Source organism: Hemiscyllium ocellatum, chromosome 28 (assembly GCF_020745735.1).
Source record: "Hemiscyllium ocellatum isolate sHemOce1 chromosome 28, sHemOce1.pat.X.cur, whole genome shotgun sequence".
Classification (NCBI taxonomy): domain Eukaryota; kingdom Metazoa; phylum Chordata; class Chondrichthyes; order Orectolobiformes; family Hemiscylliidae; genus Hemiscyllium; species Hemiscyllium ocellatum.
The window spans coordinates 31,695,864-31,714,987 of NC_083428.1; the positions used below are offsets into that span (position 1 = coordinate 31,695,864).

At 39.6% G+C, this 19,124-nt stretch overlaps 1 protein-coding gene across 2 annotated transcripts in view; it reads right to left on the reverse strand.

Annotated features, from left to right (window-relative positions):
• tmem259 (transmembrane protein 259) overlaps positions 1 to 16,775 on the reverse strand; it is a 52,253-nt gene extending 35,478 nt beyond the window's left edge. For both annotated transcript variants that reach the window (XM_060846037.1, XM_060846036.1), the window contains exon 1: positions 16,420 to 16,775. In XM_060846037.1, coding sequence (XP_060702020.1) covers positions 16,420 to 16,599 — 180 coding nt within the window. In that variant the 5' untranslated portion in view covers positions 16,600 to 16,775. The remainder of the gene's footprint in view (positions 1 to 16,419) is intronic.
• Positions 16,776 to 19,124: the final 2,349 nt, after the last annotated feature.

A 19,124-nucleotide genomic window follows, 5' to 3' on the forward strand; every position in this document is an offset into this window, starting at 1 on the left:
GTGGGAAGTGAACTCAGGCTGATGGTTTCATTCGGCATTGCAATCAGCCAACTGAGCCAACCAACCCCCTTCTGGAAGTTATTATGAACTAGAAAATTCATTGAACACATCATATTACCATAATGGATTGAAGCAAGATTGAAGGCCAGGTAATTTGCAATGTGTACTACACCTGCTGGCCTCATAAAACTCCTCCATAATCTACCGATTTGAGGGGATGAAAAAATATTTAGCACTAGCCTTTATGCTGCATTCCTCAACAACATTCGGAATAAATAGGTTACCCATTCCATCAGCGCTATGATAATTAGACTCAATACCTAGTCCCTTCAATATCGGCAGTGGCTATAGAATGTGACACACAATGGCAACACACCATGATGTTGGGCAGAGTTTTACAAACAAGTTAATCAAGACCAACAAAGTTATGGAAAGACAACATCCAAGTAACGGAAAAACAACATCCAAGGAACACATGAACAAGATATACGTGGCCTTTCATTGCTGTTGCAGCCGAATCATAAGATTTCCTACATAACACCCTTGTGGGTGATTCAAACAACTACAAGTCCCCAAGGAGAACTAGGTTAATTAAATATATGTAGCAAATATGTCTTGACTGGCTCTCTCTCAGTTCAAGATCAATTTTTTAAAAAATTCACTTCAATAAATAAAATCATTCTGACTACCTTTACGAAACCGAATTGCCAAAGCTAGATAACACTGAATGAACCAGGATGGCAAACCTCAACTAAGAAGCATAGATAAACAGTGCAGCATGATGGACACGTGACATTCAGGGATACATCTGCAATCTTTCAATGGAATGGAAAAAAAATGCAGATGTAGACAACAACTCTTTCAGCTTAAAGGCACAAGTTCAATTCTAGTCCAGCCTCCAGCTGGGAGGTTCCTATACAAAATTAATGTGAGCAGCTACAGTACCACAGCTATGAGCAGTGCATTCGGGAACTCTCTTCAAATAGGATTGACATATTGATGCAGTAGACAGATTTTTACTAATGCTGCTTAATTTAAGACTTGCCCTCCGGTTCATTTAGTACTACCCAGCTAGCTCTATCAAGAGAGTCAGTTTGAGAACAAGTTTTAGCAAAGATGTACAGAAAGGTACAATCGCAGACGGTGGTACGTTTAATGCCAAAACTAGTGGACTCATTTCCATGATCTGCAAAAGAAATTATCTAACAACCTATGAATTAGCATCTATTTGAAAGCCCAAGATACATCAACTGTAAGTGCCAGATCTTGCAACCACTCCTTTTGTGGTTATAATGGACCCAACATTAACATCTTCAACTCAAGAGGGAAAAAGAAAATTGCAGTCTTCACATTAAGGAAACAAAAGATTACAACTATGAAGACTTAGAATCTAACAAGATATTAGGTAACTATCCGTACATTGTCAACAACATGATATATAGTTTCAGACACAATGTCTGTTGAACATCAAGCTGTTCCAGTCGCTCAAATATGCATTCAACTGGGTACACTGATAAACAAAATCAATATTATCAGTCTGTTTTAATGAAAGAGAAAAACAGAATCAGAAACAGGATTTTAGAGCATGAAGAAATTGTAAGCTTACTGCAAAATCTAAGTCCCAGCTTGAAAAATAATATAAATTACTCAGTGTTGTCATCACTAGCAGGAATAACTGAAAACAAGGAAACTTAAGAAATTTATCCAAAGGAATTTATCCTGATTAATAAGTTCCACAAATCTGCAACTGGATATATTCCAGAAAAGAAAATTGGATTAGGCCTTCTATATTAACACTAACAACAACCCGTAACAGACACCAGTGGTTCTCAATAGAAATTTAAAAGGAGCATAAACATAGTCAGAACCAATTTTTCAGGCAGGTTTTAAGAGTATCAGAAAATGCAAATGTGGTTTCCAAAATAAAACATGTTCACCAAAATTGTGTATTCCTCAAAGTACAGTTCAAGTTAAATTAGCTGTTTTAGGGAGACAGCTGTTTGCCCTGTGGACAATATATCTGTAGTTAACTCTTACACCTGGCATCATTCCAGCACTGGAACACTCAAAAGGGTCAAGCCAAGTTAGATCACAATATGACCATTTGAACACTGCACAATTACAATAGGACACTGTGCTCAATCTTAAAAAATACATTGATTTTTGGCAAGACGACAGAAACAGGAAGTAGATCTTAAACCAACCCAGTAAAATTCATAGACATGTTTCTGATCAAACATGCACTTTCCAGGAGGATCAAAAAAAATGTCAGTGCACACTTAACCTGAACAGGATGGGCACATTTTAGCAGAATTCCATTCATAAGAAAATATGTATTGAATAGCACAGAAGGAAGAAATAGTTAAGAGAAAACTGGAGGAAGTCAACACTTTCTTACATAATTACCTACTTCCACCACATTGCATCTTAAAGTAAACATTTAATTTTTCAGTGTTCATTAGTGGGCCCCAGGAGTTCTTGTTTCAATTCAATAAATTTTTGTGACGTGAAAATTAATCGAGGTTTTTCTATTATACATTAAGATAATACTGGCAATTGGTGGTCTCCAATGGGTTTTCTTTTCGAAGTGCTAACAAATTATGTTCAACTCATTACAAGATTCCTTCCCTTGCATAAGTCACCAATTTAAAAGCCAAAACTCAATAAACAGAACATATAGGTTCAGAAAAGATTTACAAGAATGTTGCCAGGGTTGGAGGGTTTGAGCTAGGCAGAGCCTGAATAGGCTGGGGCTGTTTACTCTGGAGCATCGGAGGCTGAGGAGTGACCTTATAGAGATTTATAAAATCATGAGGGTCATGGATAGGGTAAACAGACAAGGTTTTTTTCCCCTTTGTTGCAGCAGTCTAGACCTAGAGGGCAAAGGTTTAGGGTGAGAGGGGAAAGATTTAAAGGGGACTTAAGGGGTAACTTTTTCATGCAGAGGATGGTGCATGTATGGAATGAGCTGCCAGAGGAAGTGGTGGAAGCTGGTATAACTATAACATTTAAAAAGCATCTGGATGGATATATGAATAGGATAGGTTTAGAGGTATATGGGCCAAGTGCTGACAAATGGGACTATATTAACTTAGGATATCTGGTCAGCATGGATGAGTTGGACCGGAGAGTCTGTTTCTGTGCTGTACATCTCCAGAATGCCAAGACTCTTACAACCCTTTGTAGTTGGAAAATATTTACAATTTCATTGAAACTATGTATCCATGGTGGAATTTATTCACTTCCTATAATGGTTTCCTTTAAAGGGAAGTAATGTTTCAGCAGTACCACTGCAGGTCAAAAACAAAAGGTTGTGAACCACAAAATTGATTATGTTAATGCTCCCTATTGAAATGTTATAAATTGCAATCAGAATTTGAGATCCCCACTTATTACCCTAACATTTTAGTTATTTGTAGAACATTTATATTGTCATTTGTATGACATTCGTATAGAGTGGAGGAACAGAAATTTGGTGGATATGAAAAAATTTCATATGAACTTTCTTTTACAAGAAAAAGAGGGGGATACCATGTTATTTATGTTCAGACACTTTCGCCTGTCTTGGACTCAAGCCATTTCTTTGTAAAACATACTTAAAGATGCCATAACATTTAATTTCAAATCTACAATTAGATATTATGACAGTGTATCATGAAACTTATTTCAACAGTAGGAATAGAAGGTAAAGTCACCATAGTTTTTCCAAGGGTTGCTCTCTTATGAGAGGGAGAAATGCGACTGGTGGTGGTTTAACTTGTGGGTCACCATGCCTCAGCTGAGGGAAGGTTGAGAAGGAGAATCCTTAATGGTAACCTCAGCTGGTATGGGAATTGCTGGCATCAGTCTACATAATAGGCCAGCTGACCAGCCAAATAGAAATATTCAATCTTACAAGCAACAAATATTTGACTGAATTATGAGACTGCCTTCATGAGCAGAGCAAGAGAAACAGCACAGAACAAATGGCAATAATCACACCACAAAATACATAATTATATTAAAACGATCACTCATCTGGACCTAAACACTCATTAAATTTGAGATATCCTAAATTATCCAAAATGATATTACTTATCTATTTCAATATTAATAAGGATATCACCCTAGGATGTTTAGCATTTGTTTCTTAAACTGACAATTAGCTTGAATTTCAGCAATCTGTCATGGTCCTACACCATCCTTAACGGTCTTTTGACACTGCTGAAAAACTTTTTGCTAATAATGCTATAATAGCACACACCCTTATTTCGCACAGACATCTTGCCTAATTTTATGCCTATTTTTGTCTCTTGTAATTTGAATGCAATATTTTCCCTGTACTCCTAAGAGTCGAAGTGAACAGAAAGCAAAAATACTGCAGGCACTGGAAGTAGTGAAAAACAACTTGCAATTATACAGTGTCTTTAACATAGAAAAAATGTCTTAATGTGCCTCACAACACCAATATGAAAGCAACTTTGCCAAAAACTGAAATACTTTGAACACTCAGCAGATCAGGTAGCACGTGTGGGCATAACAGATAAACCAACAAGTGTCCCCTTTTTTCACTGAAAAATACCAAAATCTAAGCATATTAATAGAAGCCAACAATGGAGAGAAAAGACATGTGTTATATTATGTATATTTAATATATGAGACACAAAACAAATGCAGAGTTGAATCAAGTGTAGAATAGTGCAACAGACCATCTCAGTAAAAACGAAAATCACTGAATGGTCCCCACTCAGCAATGAAGAACTACTTACATTTTTTAAAAAACTATAAAATGCTCAAAACCAAAAATTAAATGCACACTTAATTCAGTGCTATTTAGGCTGAAAATTTCAAAAATTTAGAAGCCAACATGGCTCTTATTTTTGTACAGCACAGATACCAATATTTAGTAGTTAATCATTTATGGACTTTGAAAGAGAAAAGATATAGAGAGAGAGTGTGTGTGTGTGTGTGTGTGTGTGTGTGTGTGTGTGTGTGTGTGTGTGTGTGTGTGTGTGTGTGTGTGTGTGTTAAAATTCAGTAGGAGAAACCAACTTCTCAGTAAGCAATACAGACATTATTTACTGGACACAGGTGAACAAATTCCAAGGTCAAATGTGGTTTGTCACAGATAAACAGTAGCAGAACTAAATTGCAGTAAGATTTCTTTCTCAACTCTGGTCAGTACACATTGCAGATGGTATGGTTACAGTAAAAGCTACAGTAGCAATGACATTGTGAAAGAGAAGGCAGGGAATAAGAAACCAAAATAAGATATCCCAATGTGAAATATCCTATCATTGCCTGGTAACAAGGATAAATAGCAATTTTGATTAACTTTGAAAACGTTAAATGCAGGGCATAACAGGTATGCAATTTTCACTTCACAAATACATGAAAATGTAAGAAAACGCAGCATGGATAGGCCACTCAGTCACTCCAGCCTGCTCTGCCACGCAATCAGCTCATGGCTAATCTGAATGCAGCTTCACTCCACATTCCTGCCTGCACCCCGTAAACCTTTGGCTTCCTCGTCAAACAAAAATTTGTCTAACTCCGCCTTGAACATATTCAATGAGCCAGTCTCCGCTGTTCACAAAAAAAAAAGAGAATTCCAACCTGAGAAAAGAACTCCTTCTCACCTCTGTCTTTAACGACAGACTGCTTATTTTGAAACTGATGTTTGACAAATCTCTCAAGCCTCTCTCAAAAGTGATAGCTTGAACAGACTGCATAACTCAATATGAAATCGTGCACTGTAAAGGCTGTGTCTTTTTATCCTTATGTATTTTTAATTGTAAACTGAAACACAAAAATCACTGATTTAAAAACAATAATTATACATTTTTAAAAAGCAAATGACCTGACATTCATTGCAAGTACTGTTTTCACATCTGCTTGTTGAATAAGTAAAGGAGGTCTACCTTGCAGACAAGCTAGAGTCAAGGGTGTGTACGAACAAAACTTTGGCTGGAAACAAGCAGATTGATCTGTGGATGTGTGACCAGTTATTTTGACAATGGCCTTTTGCCTGCCAACATGACTGGCTCAAGTCTTTGAACATCTTGGAAATGTGAATCTTTTGACAAAAACATCAGATCTGTGGAGGAGGAGGAGCTACTTTTATTCTTCTGTAAATCAAAAGCTCAAGCCTGAATCTTTTCTGTAACTTGATTTTTAAATTGATAATTCAAAGACCTTTGTAAGTGGGAACCAGTCACTTGTTCCTCCTGCAAATAGTTAAAAGTATCTGGAGAAGGAACACTGAGAAGCAGCATTCTGGACACACAAATTCTCAGCAAACCCTGTGGACGGGAACTACGGAATTACCTTCCTAGTCCTTCCTCTGGCAAACAGTTCCCATTTTAGTTTCTGTATGAACGTGTAGAGGAGTTTACAAGAGGGTTAAGATCTTTATGGGTTATATATAGTCATAGTTCATGATTGTTTACTTGTCAGTCATTTTTGTTAAGTATGGACACCTAGTCCGTACTTTGTCAATTCTGGGTCTAAAATACAAGTAAACTAGGGAATTCTGCATGCTTTTTAACTAATTAACTTTTGTGACCATGCTACCACAGTGAGATAGAATATAGTATTGATTTTCCAAAGGAATTTGTAGAAGTGTGCCCAAAACCAGAGGGATTCAGGTATAGCTAGAGAATGGATAAGAAACTTGGTGAAGAACAGAGAAAATTAATAGTTACTGGTTGAAAGGGATAAGGAGATTGTGCATAGGAGTGCAGTGGAGAAGCTGGTGTGTAGGTCTGCATATGTGGACATGAGTGATTGAATTGCAAGGCGTTGGGGTTAGTTAAGAAAACCATGGACTTCAACATACATGAATCACTTGGATTCAAAAATTCATTGCAAGTTACTCAAATCTATAGATAACGTCACAACTGGATTCTCAAACAAAAAGGCAAAGTAAAAATTACAACTGCGGATTTTCAGATCAATATCAGAATAAATGGACTATTCAAAAGGTGAAATAAAGTCCATAGGTCCGAAAGCATGCATCACAATATTCCACAAATGGTGCTTAAATCAAAATGACATAGCAAACAACACAAAACAAAATCAAACAGACTGAAGTCAAAAGAATACTGAATGATGCTTAAAACAGTAGAATATGAATTAAAGGAAGGGATGAATGTTCAGGTCACACCATTCTTTGAGTACTGCGTTTAATTCTGGCTCCTAAGAAGCAAATGAGGTTCATGTTGAAGGCAACAGAGTACAGCCACAAGATTGACTCTTGATTGGAAATTGTCATAAGGAAAAACAACATGTTCATGTTATGCCTTTATTGCAAACAAATATCCTCAAAGTGAATCATAGGAAAATCATAAAACAAAGTTTGACAATGACCCACATAAGGTCATAAAAAGATCAGATGATCAAATGTTTTGGATACAGGTTTGCTCACTGAGCTGCAAGGTTCATTTTCAGACGTTTCGTTACCCTACTAGGTAACATCTTCAGTGGGCCTTAGGCGGAGCAATGCTGAAAATTCATGCTTTCTATTTATATGTTTGAGTTTCTTTGGGCTGGTGATGTCATTTCCAAAGACCAACCCAAAGAAACCCAAACATATAAATAGAAAGCAGGAATTTTCAGCAATGCTTCGCCCAAGACCCACTGAAGATGTTACCTAGTAGGGTAATGAAACGTCTGGAAATGAACCTTGCAGCTCAGCGAGCAAACCTACATCCAAAACCTCAACCTGAGCTAAAATCTTCTCAAAACTCGCTAAGATCAAATGTCTGGCCAGAGAGGTAGGTATCTTAAAATAAGGAAAGTCAGGCAGACAGCCATGTTGGACCAAATGATCCCTTAGTTAATTTCTATGCAAGCAAATAGCCTCAGAAAGTTACATTGCTGATAGACAATGGAAGTCATTACGAAGTTCACAAGTTTATGTCATAGCCTGCTCTCTGAAGAAGGAACAGCAAGCCTTCTGGTTCCATGTTTCTGTTATCCTCGAAATTTAACAAGTTATTGACAAAGACGACACTGAGGACCCATCCCATAAAATTTCAGGCAAAGGATTGAACTTGTCCATTCTCCAGTTGAGCGATCCACATGCTAATACTTCAAAGAGAATGATTTGTCCTTAAAAATGTTTCACATAAATTCTGAACTTAAGCATAGACAATAAGGAAATCCTGTCAGCACAGATGCTTATGAAACATTTGACAGATCAGTGTCCTTTTATAAACTGATCCCTCAGGTACAGAAATAATGAGCTTCACTCGTGCTAAACATGGCTGTTTAAATTGTTACATTTGCTCCTTGTACCTAAAGATATAATTTGGAAATCACACATCCTGTCTGTTATAACGTCACTCAGAAATCCAATCTCCAGTTTGATTTCTAAGGGGCTACAGGAATTATAGCAACTAACTGTAATATAAGTTATGGGGTGAGAGAAAATGCATGGAGAAAATTGATCTGTCCTGAAGATACTTGCCTTGCGCCCGATGATTAACAAAATAAAAAGTGCCACATGCTCTATTTGTCTGTCACTTTTCTTGTCATGCATTTCTATATTAGTAGTGAATACTATAGAATATATTTGCTGGACACAAACTGGTCAGATGAATGAAAATGGTCTTTTCTGGTGCTGCACACTCCTATCAATATTAAGCTAAAAGGGGGCATATTGGCAGAGTGGTAGTGTCAGTGGACTAGTAAGCCAGAGGCCCAGGCTAATGTTGTGGGCTAAAATCCCACAACATCAATAAATAAAACCTGGAATTAAACACTAGTTTCAGTGATACCAATATGAAACCATCATTGAATATCGTAAAAACATCTCAGAGAAAAAATGAAGCAAATGTAATTGCTATTGAGAAATAAACTCTTTAAATCTAAAAATCAGATTAATTTAATACATCTCTAAAGGGTATCACCAGCTGTACCAAATCAAAATTGCTAATTCATTTTTGTCTTTTTGAGCAGTCTAAATAATTTTGCTTAGTCAGTTAATAGGGAACCATGTTAAACTAAGGTCTGAGAAAAAGGATTAGAAATAACACATACAGCAGAAATGCATAGTCTTCCACTGAGATAAAAACTATCAGCAGAATGTCCTCACAGCCATATAAGCTATATCACACTCAGTGAATTCTGATGATCATACAACAGAATCAGCAATTAAGCAAACATAGATCCACAGGGCGTAATTTAACTTCCCTCTAACAGGTGGTGAATGAAAGATGAGGGTGGGGATGGACAGTATTAACTCAGGTTGTACAAGGTGTTTAGAACCTGCTTTCTCACAGGCTAACCCTTGAGTAGGGGATGGGTGGGGGCAAGAGAAGTTGGAGGTTAGCCACCTTTCTAGTGAAGGATATTGAATACAAAAGAGTTTATGTATCAGTATTGGAGGGCATTGGTGAGACCACACCTGGAGTACTACAGAAGTATTGTTCATATTTCAGGAAGGATGCAAATGCACTGGAAGCAGTTCAGAATGGGTTTACTGGACAATTTCAGAACAGGTAGGCTGTCTTACGATAACAGGCTAGGATTACATGTGGAGTTCACGGAGTAAGAGATGACTTCATCAAAACATAGAAGATCCTGAGATGTCATGATAGAGTGGATATGGAAAATATGCTTCTGCTTGTGGGAGAATCTAGAACTAGGGGTCACTGTTTAAAAACAAGGGTTGCCCATTTAAAACAGAAATTAGGAGAATTATTTTTCTCACTCAGGTTTGTATGCCTTTGGAACTCTTTTCCTCAAAAGAGGGTGGAAGCAGAGTCTTTTAATATTTTTAAGAGAGGCACAGTTACTTGATAAACAAGTGGGTGAAGAATTATTGGGCAGAAATGAATGTGGAATAATCAGATATGCTGTGATCTAATTTAATGTTGGAGAAGGCTTAAAAAGCCAAGCGTCTACTCCTGCTCCTATTTCATATGCTCGTCTGTACAGCCCAATGTCCATGCCAGTCTTATTCAAAGTACTGTCATGGTTACTTCAAATAGTTTGTTGCTCCTTTTACTTTGCTTTATGTGAATCAGAGAAAGTACATAAGCATATTTTTCACACATGTCAAAGTGCTCAGAATCATAGAATCCCTACATTGTAGAAACAGGCCCTTTGGCCCAATAAGTCCACACCAATCCTGTTAGGACATTTAATCAACCTACGAAATGAAGGAAAGGGGGTTACTCCTTCCAGTTACATCGGCAGAAAAAGTTTCAACATGCTTAAGGATTGGATTATTTCAAATGAAATGTGCTATTGAACCATAAAGGATAACTTGCACACATTGTATATAACTACTGAATTAAACTAATCATACTCAAATTTAGGCCAATTTCATATTGACCATTGATGATATGACAAATGTAACAAATCTTGAATATAAAAATTGTCTCAAATTTTTCAGTAAGGTTGATTAATGGACGAAACAATGACCCAAATCAGTAAGTGAAACAGAGGGGAGGTGAAATTAAAACCATGTACGAAATTAAACATAACAACAAAAGTTAGTAAATTTAAAAATGAGAGGTGGCAAACAAGAAGCCATAATATAGACTTAATCACAATTCACATTAAATTTAATTTAACGTGGCAGGGTGGCTCAGTGGCTAGCACTGCTGCCTCAACACCAGGGACCTGGTTTCGATTCCAGCCTTGGGCGACTGTATGGAATTTGCACATTCTACTGGGTGTCCAGTTTCCTCCCACAATCCAAAGATATGCAGGTTCGGTGACTTGCCCAAGCTTAATTGCCATAGTGTTCAGGAATGTATAGGTTAGGTGCATGAGTCTGAAAGTAAATGAAGGGGAATGGGTCTGGGTGGGATACTCGTTGAGCCAAAGAGCCTGTTTCCACACAGTTGGGATTCTAATTCTACATTTTGATTATCTCCATATTGTCCCAAAAAGACATCTCTCTTCATTCATCAAAACCAAGAGGGTTAGGATGAGGTAAGAAAACTTTCACTTTTATTGCCCAGCCCATATTCTTACCTCAGAAATGTGTCAAGATGCAAACAAAAAAGAACCAAATATTATTGTTAACCTATTTTTGTAACAAAATATTGTTACAAAAGACCTACTTCCACTATGAACTGGTTGAAACTCAGATACTAGATTAACAATACAGAAACTAATCAAGAAAATTCAACATGGCTTCATGAGGGGTAAATCACATCTGACAGGTATACAGTTCTTGAGGAGGTAACAAACAGAATAGATAGTCATAGAGGTCTACAGCTAGTCAGCCCATCAAGTCTGCACTGGTTAAGAACAACCAGCTAACCATGCTAATTCCATTTCCACCATTTTGTCGATAGATTCATTAGCTTTGGGGGAGCAGTGGATGCAGTATATTTGGATTTCAAAAGTCATTCACTTAGGTAAAATACTTAACATGAGAGCCCATGGTATTATGGTTAGCATAGATAGAACATTGGGTAACTTAACAGAAGACAAAGAATTGGTATAAAGGGGAAATTTTCAGCATGGCGACCTATAACTCATGGAGTGCCAGTGATTTGCACTGGGGCCACAACTATTTCCAATATGATTTGGATGATGGAAGCACTAACTTTGCAAATGACAAAAGATAGAAAGGCAGGTAATGAAGACTACATCTGGAATCTACAGAGGGTTACAGGTAGGTTACGTGAATGGGGAAAAACTTGGCAGATGGAATATATTGAGGGAAAATTTGAAGTTATAAAGAGCAGAACAGTTGAATATTATTTAAATGGAGAAAGACCAGAAAGTTGCAGCACATGTGGCAAATAGGATGTTAGCTTTTATTTCAAAGGGGATGGAGTATTAAAATGGGAAGGTCTTGTTAAACCTATACAATGCACTAGCTAGATTGTATAGTGAAATACTATTTTGGTCCTCTCATCTCATGGTCCAGAGAAGGTTCACTAGGTTTACCTCAGATGTGGAGGGATTTCATTATGAGGGGGATGAGCTTGTACTTATTGGAATTTAAAAGACTATGAGTAGATCTATTGCAACATATTTGCTTCTCAGGGAGCTTGACAGGTTGATGCTGAGAGATTGGTTTCCTTTGTGAGGTAGTCTAAGACCAGAAGACATAATCTCAGAGTAAGTGGTCATCCATTTACGATGTACATGTAAATTGGTGATTTTTGGTTCCTGACAGTAGGTAGTGAGTTTGTGAAATTCTTTACCATAAAGGGCTATTGAGGTTGGGTCAGTAAGTATATTCAAAGCCAAGACAAGACAGATTTCTAATAAATAAGGGAATCTAGAGTTATGAAGATATATTTGTGGGCGGCATGGTGGCACAGTGGTTAGCACTGCTGCCTCACAGCACCTGAGACCCGGGTTCAATTCCCGACTCAGGTGACTGACTGTGTGGAGTTTGCACGTTCTCCCCGTGTCTGCGTGGGTTTCCTCCGGGTGCTCCGGTTTCCTCCCACAGTCCAAAGATGTGCGGGTCAGGTGAATTGGCCATGCTAAATTGCCCGTAGTGTTAGGTAAGGGATAAATGTAGGGGTATGGGAGGGTTTCGCTTCGGCGGGTCGGTGTGGACTTGTTGGGCCGAAGGGCCTGTTTCCACACTGTAAGTCAAAAAAAACAGGAAATTGGGGTTAAGGATTATCAAGTCAGCCATGATTTTGTTGAACAATGCAACCTCCATTGACTCAATGGCCTATTCTGTTCATGCGGCTTATGATCTAACTAGGTGAAAATAAATCTGCTAACTTATTGAAATGGTTTGACTTGCAGGCTAGCAAAAACGCAACAGAGTCTGAATGCAATAAATTATTAACCACTCTAGACTGGAATACTTCCATGTGGATGGTTACATTTATATCTTGTCAAAATTAGTCAATAAATAACCAAGATTCAGAAAAAAAGGCAAATCACTGCTTTGTATAACTTCATCAGAACATCAATTTAAAGGATCTGTGTTTTATCCTTTGCAGTTTAAGGAGAGACAACTGCAGAACAAGGGTATATCTGACCGCTCTTAAAGGTGAAATTCTTTTCTTAAAATAAAGTTCCATCTGGATGTACATTTGCTCGCTGAGCTGGAAGGTTCATTTCAAGACATTTCGTCACCCTACTAGGTAACATCTTCAGTGGGCCTTAGGCAAAGCACTTCTGATAAGTCCTGCTTTCAATTTATTATACATATATATAAAATATATAAATAGAAAGCAGGATTTATCAGCAGTGCTTTGCCTGAGGCCCACTGAAGATGTTACCTACTAGGGTGAAAAAACATCTGGAAATGAACCTTCCAGCTCAGTGAGCAAATCTACATCCAGAACCTTAACCTGAGCTACAAATCTTCTCATAACTCGCTAAAGTTCCATCATAAAGTTTAGAAAGGAACTAAACTGGGGCATATTTTTCTAGCTATTCTCCCACCACAGGGTGTCTATACAATTAGTCTAACCCTTCCTCCATTTTTAAACTAATCCCTTTCTCTTTAGTATTCCACCAGCAGCAGAGAAGACGAGAAAAAGATAGCTACAAACTCTGCAATTTCTTCCACTGTTTCTCTTAGAGCAGTCTATCCCTTTTTTAAAAAACTGTAATTAGCTGCACACCTCTAATCTGCTGCATCATCTCATTTATAAAGCACTAAGTTATGTTAGCACTACACTTCTGTGATATTCATAGTTCACTTTCCATCCTGTGTACTACCTGTCATAACTAAATGAGAAATTTAAAGATCCAAACAAATCTTCAGAACTGGCAGAATTAATGTCATAACTGCTTCTCAAGAATCTAAGTAGTTTTTCCCGTTTAAAATTCACATCTACAGTAATTGAGTTTGCTCTGGAATTTTGCAGTATTTTTAACTGAATACAATAAACAATCAACATGGTCAGCCTGACCAATAACCATCCACATAACAACCTGCAGTGCCTGTTAGGTAAAGGTTCCCAAGCTGCTCCACAGAATTGTTATAAAACAAGATTGACATCAAGCCATATAGGGGGATAGTATGACAGTTTGTTCAAAGAAATGGGGTTTGAGGAGCACCTAAAAGTAGGAAAGAGAAAATGGAGGTTTTCACAGGCATTTCTAGTTTCAAGGAATTGGCAGCAGGTCATAGCCACCAATGTTGCAAAATTAAAATCTGGGATGCTCCAGAGACCTGAATCAGAGAAGCACAGACATTTTGAGGGTTGCGGAACTTAACGCGATTAGAGACAGAGACGGGCGAGGTCACAGAGGGAAATGAAAACAACGATAAAAGAATTTTAAAATCAACGCATTGCTTAAATATAAGCTGATGTAGGTCAGAGAGCACAGGGCTTTTGGAAGTACAGAAGCTGATGCGAGTTGGGACACAGGCAGAGTTCCAGACCGACCTCAGACTTATGGATGACAGAACGAAGACAGTCAGCCAAGAGAGCATTGCAATAGTCAATCCACAGGTAATAAAAGACAAGGATGAGGGTTGGAGGAGGGTTTCTTTCTTGGAAATTGGGCGGGAGGGTAAATACAGGGACCACAGAATAAGGGGGTCTACTATTTTACACAGATTTTCAATAATTCCTCTCTCAAGAGAATTGTTCATCTTTGGAATGTTCCCCACCCCCAAAGGGCAGTGGATACTGGGTCATTAAATATATTCAAATCTGAGTCTCACTGATAATGCAAATATGTGACTTGATGCTCATCTCAGGGTCAAATGTGAAACCAAGCTAGTAAACAGTATGATTCAGCCTCAAACACAGCCAGGGAGAGGGATGATTTTAGCACCAGAGACAATTGCTTCAGTGTTCTCAATACTTAGATGGGAAATATTTCTGCATATACATCTATGGTGCTGAATATTAGAAGCAGTCTGGCAACTTAGTGTCAATGACAACAGAAAGCTCAAAAAAAAGGAATCTTGAAGTGCTGTCCACAATTCCCCGAGTGGAGAGACAAGATTCATAGGGTCATTAAGGCAGCATTTCGGATGTTTTCCTTTCAATTGAGACATATATTACAACAGCAGGAAGATTATGTCGGAGCTGTACAGAACTTTGGTTGGGTCACAGCTAAAGTATTGTGTGGAGACTGCACTCGAGGGGGTGCAGAGGAGGTTCATTATAATGTTGTCTGAGATAGAGTATTTCAGCTATGGAGACAGGCTGGAAAAGGTTGGATTGATTTTATTTTGAGCAGAGAAGTTTGGGAGGAACCTGACTTGAGGTGGATAAAATTATGAGGGTCATGGACAGGATGGATAAATAGCAACTACTCCTTTTAGTTGAAGGGTCAAGAACAAGGAGCACATTTATGAAGTGAAAGGCAGGAGGTAGGAGAGGATTTGAAGAAAATGTTTTTCACCCAGAGGGTGGTAGTGTCTGGAATGCTCTACCTCAAAGGGTAGTTGGGAGAGGTAACCTCACAATTTTTAAAAAGTACTTGGAATAAACACTTGAAGTGATGTAACATTCAAACCCATGAGCCTAGTGTAGGAAAATGTGAGTAGCATATTCTTTTGACTCTATCGTGCAAAGGAACTCTTCTGTACTATATAATTTTATGAAGGGTTTGAGAAAGACAGAGGTCAGGCAAAGTTATATTCTGTTCGCTTACACGTGGAAAGTGATGCTACATTTTGGATGTCACCAAGGAGTAGCATATAAACGAGGACAAGGCAGGCTTCAAGGAATAATACCAGATGTTGACCATTACCCACGACAACACTGACTGGCAGAACAGGCGCAAGTAGTCAGCCTGGTCCTACATGGGAAAACAAGGAAAAGGTAATGCATTTTATCTTCCAAGCCAAAGAATTTAATGGATATGAATGGAACCTGGTAAATGCACTCCCATCCATCTGGACAACAATGGAGATGCACTGAAGAATAGTATAGTTAGCCAGACTAAAGGTTACATAACAGAAAAAAAAGGTTGGATTGGTTACTTTTTGTCACTATAGCGTGTCTGAGATTTTTCCTTCATGCGGCTCAAAACTGATTTGAAGAGACTCAAACATGGGATTCTAGAAAGAATTGAGAGGTGACATGTTTCAGAACTTTAGAGACAAATAAAAAGAAATTGGGAGTACTGGTTATGCGTAAGAATGGAGGGTTGGTTCATTTGACGGGAAGGCGGATGACAACGGACTGCAAGTAGTGGTAGTTAGTAAGTAATCGAAGGTAAAGAACCTTTACTGATATCCGGTAACATGAAGATAAGGAGGGTGATTAATGGGTAAACAGTACATAATCCATTCCCAAACCTCTTCCTGCAAACGTTATGCAACCAAAGCCTTACAAACACTACTGTGCATGTGATCGTAAAGTTAAACACACAATGGAACATATTAAATAAGGGAAGTAGCAATCCCAAGACAGGGCTCGAAGGGTGCACATGCGCAGTTCTTTGCGCAACCCCCATCCTCATCTCGAGCCAGGGGCCTCCCATCCCCATTCCAGCGGTATCCCCCAAAACTAAAACAATAATATTAACCTTCAGCAGCACGAAGAACTCGAACATTCTGCGAAAGGATGGGGGGAACACCCTGGCATATGTCACGGCCATCTTGAAGAAGAGTGCGTGGAAGAGCCGGTCCCGGACATTGATGAGCGGGTTCGGGTTCAGGTTGTTGTTTCTCACCCGGTTCGGGTTGTTGGGCTGGTTTTCCGACATTTTCCTCAGCTCGAGCAGATTGCTCTTAAATTTCGAAATAGCAAACTTCTCTGTTTTTGTCCGGATAGTGTTGTGTCAAAAAAAAACCATTCGCCTCGCAGCTGAGTCAGTTTTCAGTTTTTGTTCCCCCCACCCCCCTCGGCCGCGTTCTCAACTCCGTCCCGTCCTGCCCAGACCCACCGTTTCCCACATCGCACCGCGCACACAGCTCCCATTCCAACTCCCAACCATAGCGCCCTCGCCATGTAGGAGGACTTAGTACACGTCCACGTTACAACTGCCATTGGCAGTTAGGAGGAGCTACCACATACCACGTGCATACGCACTACTATAAACCCCAATGGTAACGTCATCGCGGATTCGGAGGACTTACAGCACCATCTGAACACACACGTGTACGATTGCAGCTCCGCATAATAGCGCCGTCGCCGGTTTGGAGGTGTTACTACGCACCACCTCTCTCGCATGCGCACAAACCCACGTTCCAAACCCGAGTGCCATTGCTGGCTGGGAGGGGTTGCGACGCACAGGAAAACAAACATAGTTTCTATTCCAACTCTGGCACTATCTCCGGCTGGGATGGGTGACTATCTCTGCACAGGTACATAGCGCCTTTCCCGCAGTGACAATGTGATTTCCACAAACAGCGCCTGCACCAGGCAAAGTGAAGATCTCGCACCTTACAGCAGGCATCTGAGGGCATACTCCACTGTATTCACTGTATACTCTATAGAGCCATATTCAGGGATTTAGAGTAGTAGAGTCATAGAGATGTACAACACGGAAACAGACCCTTCGGTCCAACCTGTCCATGCCGACCAGATATTCCAACCCAATCTAGTCCCACCTGCCAGCACCTGGCCCATATCCCTCCAAACCCTTCCTATTCATATACCCATCCAAATGCCTCTTAAATGTTGCAATTGTACCAGCCTCCACCACATCCTCTGGCAGCTCCTTCCATACACGTACCACCCTCTGCATGAAAAAGTTGCCCCTTAGGTCTCTTTTATATCTTTCTCCACTCACCCTAAACCTATGCCCTCTAGTTCTGGACTCCCCAACCCCAGGGAAAAGACTTTGCCTATTTATCCTATCCATGCCCCTCATAATTTTTTAAATCTCTATAAGTTTGCCCCTCAGCCTCCGATGCTCCAGGGAAAACAGCCCCAGCCTGTTCAGCCTCTCCCTGTAGCTAAAATCCTCCAACCCAGGCAACATCCTTGTAAATGGTTTCTGGACCCTTTCAAGTTTCACAATATCTTTCCGATAGGAAGGAGACCAGAATTGCATGCAAGATTAGATTACTTACAGTGTAGAAATAGGCCCTTCGGCCCAACAAGTCCATATCAACCCGCCGAAGCACAACCCACCCAGACCCATTCCCCTACATTTACCCTTCACCTAACGCTACTGGCAATTAAGCATAGCCAATTCACCTAACCTGCACATTTTTTTTGGATTGTGGGAGGAAACCGGAGCACCCGGAGGAAACCCATGCAGATACTTGGAGAATGTGCAAACTCCACACACACAGTTGCCTGAGGCGGGAATTGAATCCGGGTCTCTTGCACTGTGAGGCAGCAGTGCTAACCACTGTGCCACCCACTGCCATCGTGCCGCCCACTTGAAAAATGTCCATATTATAGAGGAGGAAGTGCTGGATGTCTTGAAATGCATAAAGGTGGATACATCCCCAGGACCTGATCAGGTGTACCCTAGAACTCTGTGGAAGCTAGGGAAGTGATTGCTGGGCGTCTTACCGAGATATTTGTATCACCAATAGTCACAGGTGAGGTGCTGGAAGACTGTAAGTTGGCTAACATGGTGCCATTGTTTAGAAGGGTGCTAAGAACAAGCCAGGAAACTATAGACCAGTGAGCCTGATGTCAGTGGTGGGCAAGTTGTTGGAGGGAATCCTGAGGGACAGGATGTCCATGTATTTGGAAAGGCAAGGACTGACTAGGGATAGTTAACATGGCTTTGTGTATGGGAAATCATGTCTCACAAACTTGATTAAGTTTTTTGAAGAAGTAATAATGATGGTTGATGAAGGCAGAGCAGTAGATGTGATCTACATGGACTTCAATAAGGCGTTTGACAAGGTTCCCCATGGGAGACTGTTAGTAAGGTTAGATCTTACAGAATACAGGGAGAACTAGCCATTTAGATACATGACTGGTTCAAAGGAAGACGACAGAGGGTGGTGGCGGAGGGTTGTTTTTCAGACTGGAGGCCTATGACCAATGGAGTGCCACAAGGAACGGTGCTGGGTCTTCTACTTTTTGTCATTTATATAAATGATTTGGATGCAAGCATAAGAGGTATAGTTAGTAAATTTGCAGATGACACCAAAATTGGAGGTGTGATGACAGCGAAGAAGATTACCTCAGATTACAACAGGATCTTGATCAGATGGGCCAATGGACTGAGAAGTGGCAGATGGAATTTAATTCAGATAAATGTGAGGTGCTGCATTTTGGGAAAGCAAATCTTAACAGGACTTATACACTTAATGGTAAGGT